At 48.4% G+C, this 4,981-nt stretch overlaps 1 protein-coding gene across 1 annotated transcript; it reads right to left on the reverse strand.

The window, feature by feature from the left end:
* Positions 1–6: 6 nt before the first annotated feature.
* Positions 7–2,179, reverse strand: LOC130585429 (keratin, type I cytoskeletal 14-like; the record flags this gene model as incomplete). Its single annotated transcript, XM_057385914.1, has 3 exons — positions 1,515–2,179; positions 509–591; positions 7–166 (listed from the first exon to the last, which is right to left on the reverse strand). Coding segments are annotated over exons 1-3 (816 nt in total), but the record flags the coding sequence as incomplete, so codon positions are not given.
* Between the last annotated feature and the right edge of the window lie 2,802 nt (positions 2,180–4,981).

The following is a 4,981-nucleotide window of genomic DNA, read 5'->3' on the forward strand; positions in this document are numbered from 1 at the left end:
AGGACCTACCTCCTCGTGGTTCTTCTTCAGGCAGCAGAGCTCCTCCCGCAGCGACTCCAGCTGTGCCTCCAGGTCAGACCTGCACAGTGTCAGCTGGTCCAGCACCTGACGCAGCCCGTTGATGTCGGCCTCCACGCTCTGGCGCAGGGCCAGCTCCGTCTCGTACCTGCGAGGGAGGAGACAAGAAAGAGCAGTCAGTGTCTGACACCACCAGCGTTTCTGAGCTTTGACAGGGAAAACCAAAAYCTTCCCCTCTGAAAGACAGCAGATGCTGGAACAGCAACTCGGCTGAACCCTCGCTGCTCATGGTATGCAGGTCCCTTCTGCATCTTCTAATCTCCACTCAAAACCAGTTTGGCATCCCAAACTTCCCCTCCTGGAACTGGCCCTCATTAAGAGGCAATGGATGAGGGAGTTCTACACAGCCTCCAGCCTGTCCTGGCTCACAGGAGAGTAACTGAGAGCCCTGAGCATGGTGACAGAGGAGGGGACAGCCCCAAGTACTCACTTCACTCGGAAGTCGTCGGCTGTCATCCTGCTGTTATCGATGTTCAGAATGATCTTGTTGTTGTCTATGGTTGCGCAGACAATCTGGAAAGAGAACATTTGTGGTTTCTGCTCCATGTCCTTGGGCTCAAGGCACCCACTGCCTGGTGTGACCTGAYCCTCTTTCTCCCTCTCTTTTTATAAAATCCTGGGTAGCAGGGATGGGGGGCTGAGGGGTGCAGCACTCACGGGGTGTTCAGGGAAATGCAGTGAAGGTATTAAAATGATAAACCTCATGATTCAGGAGCAGAGAGTCCAGGAGATGTAATTACTGTCCAGCACCTGCCACAATCCACCTCAKCCTCTTAAATCTAAATCTTATCAAATTTAAAGTTTTATATCAAGAAATAATGACAAGCCTGTGTCACTCGGCCCCTTTCCTGGTTTCTTTCTCTTTTCTTTGTGCATTGACATCCAAAAYTTTTGCAAAACACTTTGCAAATGTTTTGAATTTTAAATAGCCCATTCCAAATGTGTTACAGCAGTGTCCTCTATTTTCTTCGTTTTAATTGGATGTTCTGTATTTCCCAATTCTACATGAAAGAGTAAACTAATAAGAAAAGGAAATAGCATTTAACTGGAATGCTGCAAGACTGATGAGAATAATACAAATTCAGGCAAATTAATATGATCCATTATTTATGTATCTTTTAGTTCCTTTCTTGCCATACATCTATTTGACCACCTTGACACAAACTGAATTCAAAGAGACTACTGAGTCCATCCCAATGCATTCCATGAAATAACATTTTCCCCTTCAGTATGTCTGATGCATAAAAGCAACAGAAACAGCCTGAGCCCTCCAGATTGCCCTCTGAGCTCTGGGTTTTCCACAGGTAGATGTTGTAATGGCTGTTTGCAAAAAGCATTTTGCAGCCATGGTTTGTTACTCCTGATAATGCACTGAGTTATGATCCAGCACCAGAGAGAGCCTTGCAAGGGAGAAAGCAGCTGAGAAGGGGTGTTACCTGGTTCTGAAGATCTTCTATTTCTTTGTAATAGCAGCTGTAGTCCCGTGGCTCACAAAAAGGTCCCTGCTTGGCATACCACTCCCTGATCCTGCACTCCAGATCAGCATTCTCTTGTTCCAGGCACCTCACCTTGTCCAGGTAAGAAGCCAGGCGGTCGTTCAGGTTTTGCATGGTGACCTTTTCGTCACCAGAAAGAAGAATGCCATCACCAGCAAAACCACCTCCACCGAGACCCATCCCCATGCCACCTCCCATGCCACCGCCGAAGCGAGCGCTGCCACCACTGAACCCCATGCCCTGACATCCTCCGAGGACAGCGGCTCCTAAGCCACCTCCGTAATTTCCACCGACCAAACTGCCGGTGCTCAGTCCTCCTCCGTAATTCACACCACCGCAGTAGCTTCTCCCAGAAAACCCTCGGCTACCGCCTATCCCGCAAGTCGTGTATCTTCCGGAGGAGACCGAGGAGATCCGCGCTGCGCCACCACCACCGCCACCACCGATCACACAGCTGCCACCGCTGGTCCTGCCCCTGAGAGAGCCAGTTGTCTGCTTAATACTACAGCTCATGGCGAGGCCCAGCTGCAGTGCCAACCCACAGCCCAAAGCGAGATGCAGAGCGTGATACTGAGTCCGACTGCAGGCTGGCGGCTGCCGCAGGTCTCCATTTATACCTTCCAAAGGGGGTGTCACCTGTGGGGTGTTTCTTCTTCCCACGGGGCTGGCTAGTCTGGCTGTTTATGCMAAGATTAAATAGCCCATAGGCAGTTTCCCTCTAGAAATCCCAGTTCACAAGGAAGATACTTTACATGTCAGCAGCTTATTCCAAAAAGTAAAATAGTGTTTTATGAGTCATCAGCTTTTTTGTATGATGCAAACTTTGCAACAAGTCGAGAAAAAAAAGTTGCCCTAGATTATGTACAAAGAAGAAACATTGGTATTTATAACATCAAAGTGCCTTTTATCTTTTATTAATTTGTATTTATTTTATTCTTAGTCTAATAACCATTTTYATATCACATGCTATGGTAGAGCTCGTGAAACAAAAAATGAGAAACTAATAGAATTTCTCATTTCTGAAAAGTGTGAATGTAGTAGTGATCAGACCAGGGACACTGTGGTGTGGATGTTGGTCACCAGGCACAGTTCTAGTATCTGTTTTAGTGTGAGATTTTCATTGGTTTAGTTCCCTATGTATGGCTTACATTTCTCTGGTCATGCAAAAACAAGAAGTTGAGTTGCTCACGCTGCAAAGCTCAGGCCTGCTCGGTGTCCCCTGTGTGTGGGTGAGATACGGGTGGATGTCACCTTCACCAGTGCATGAAGGTCCTTGCTGAAGATATTTTTCAGTTGCTTTAATTGCTGTCCATGCTTTCTCAGTTTGTGGTGATGGTAGATAAAGACATGACAAGAAAGGGAGTATCCACAGTGAAACAAACAGATCCCTGGACTCAGGTGTGACCCTGCGGGTCTTTGCCATTATTAAGATTGTGCTGAGCACTGAGAAAGAAGGAGAAAAGCTTTCTGCATTTCTTATCAAGTTTATTGGAGCAGAAGCAGTTGTCAGCACAGCCTGGCYGGCCAGGGGAGCAAAACCTCCCAACCAGGCAGGCAACAGCCAAGGGAGCCTTCCAAGAACTGGCTGTGCCAGTGTCCTTCTCCAGCCAACTCTGTAATGAGAGGATATTCTGCTCTCCGGGGGACAACAGCTTCTGTTCCCTACAGCCAGGAATTTCTTACTCACAAAGCAGCCTTTGACTCCAGGATGTCCATATGTGCAGGAGCAGTTGTGACAGATCCCTGTTGGCAGTGAGGTGACACTCAGGGAGCCCCGAGAGCTGCGTCACCTCCAGGAGGAAGAGGAGAAAAAACCCACACTCGTGTCCTCAGCCACCTCTTTACTGGTGGGAAGTTGGTGACTGCTGTCACCAYGGTAGGACAGTGTCCCCAAGCATGTTTAGATAGGATTGTCTTCACACCAGCATGAGTTAAAGCTTTCCACTCTCCAGTGGGATAATTTATTTCTTTACTTAGATCAAAAATGATAAAAAGCCGCCTACCCAAGGCTGGCGGCACCCAGGAATATTCATTATTCATATGGTGCAGGGAAATAACTTGCTTAAGGACAGAGCTGGTGTCTGTCGGAGCTCAGATTCCTCTCTGAGACTGCAGTGCCTGAAATACAAGTCCATCCTCCTCCTAGACATAGCCCCCGTGCTCCCCACACAGCCCAGACTCACAGTCGGGAAAATCATCAGCAAAAGGAGGAGAGGGAGCAAATCTGGCTTTCATCCATCATTTTGAGGAATATAATTGAAGACAGGGTGTGGCTGTTGGAGCCAAAAGAAATTAATATAATGCTTGCTTGGAGCTTCGCTTCTGCTGGGGAGGTTTTCAGGAGTTACCCAAGAGCAACCTGCAGAGAGGGGCTGGAGGTGCCTTTCTCTCCCTTGCAGAGTGTTGGGTTTAGGGGGAGACACTGCAGATGTTGGGCATTTCTTTACAGGTGGGCACAGAGCACCCACCCCTGCTTCCTTCAGCAGTTCTCTGATAGGAAAAAAGAGCAGGTCTTGCTCCACAAAACAACACCAGTACTGTGCAACCTTTCACTTGTGTCCTGGTGGAATGGTCCACAGACTCACAAACCCCATTTTACCAAGGAAGATTAGACATGACCATGCAATTCGTCCAAAGAACTCATATTTGGGATGTAATTGCATTCTTTGGAGTTTTTCTAGGCCCCTGCCAATTTCAATGGGACATGGAACATGTGTCTGATGCAGCAAATGGACCCAGAAGCCARTCCCTGGCTAACGTGGCTGTATCTTAAAAACAAAGCATGGTGTTGTCCCATTCCTCATGGCCATGTTTGAGCTCCAGGGCTCAGCACTGAGACAGGCAGAGTCTGTGTTCCCTCAGCACTGGCTTTTTCCCCACTAAACTGATTCCTTTACCTCCACTTTTGTTATTATTGTATTCCRGTAGCCTTGGGACACAGCCATGGGGCAGAACACAGGGAAAGGACTGAGTAAGTCTAAGACATAAAYGTGTCCCAAAAGGATTTACAACCTCAGTGTAAGACTGGAGGAAATGAATGGTTTCATGCAGATGGAAGTGCAGGAAGCCACAGCAGGCCCTGGGCCAGGATGATCATCAGTGGTCGCACACAACATCAGTGCCAGCACTGCTGAATCCTGTGGGCTTGATGGAGCAGAGAAAGTGAAAGTGGAGGAAGAGGGGATGAGGGTGAATATTGGTGCACGGGGATGGAGGAGGCAGGAGGATGAATATTGGTGCACGGGGATGGAGGAGGCAGGAGGATGCCACGTTCTCCAGGGTTCTATGGGCAGGACAGTCTGGTCTGGTGGGTGCTGTGGCTGTCTCTGTGCCCAGCCCGGCTCCACACGCTCACCTCTCTTTGCTTATCAAAGCTGATAATGTTGTCTTGTGTCAACTACAAGAAA

The sequence above is a fragment of the Malurus melanocephalus genome, unplaced genomic scaffold (assembly GCF_030028575.1).
Source record: "Malurus melanocephalus ecotype Western Australia unplaced genomic scaffold, MMel_1.1 scaffold_886, whole genome shotgun sequence".
Taxonomy (NCBI): domain Eukaryota; kingdom Metazoa; phylum Chordata; class Aves; order Passeriformes; family Maluridae; genus Malurus; species Malurus melanocephalus.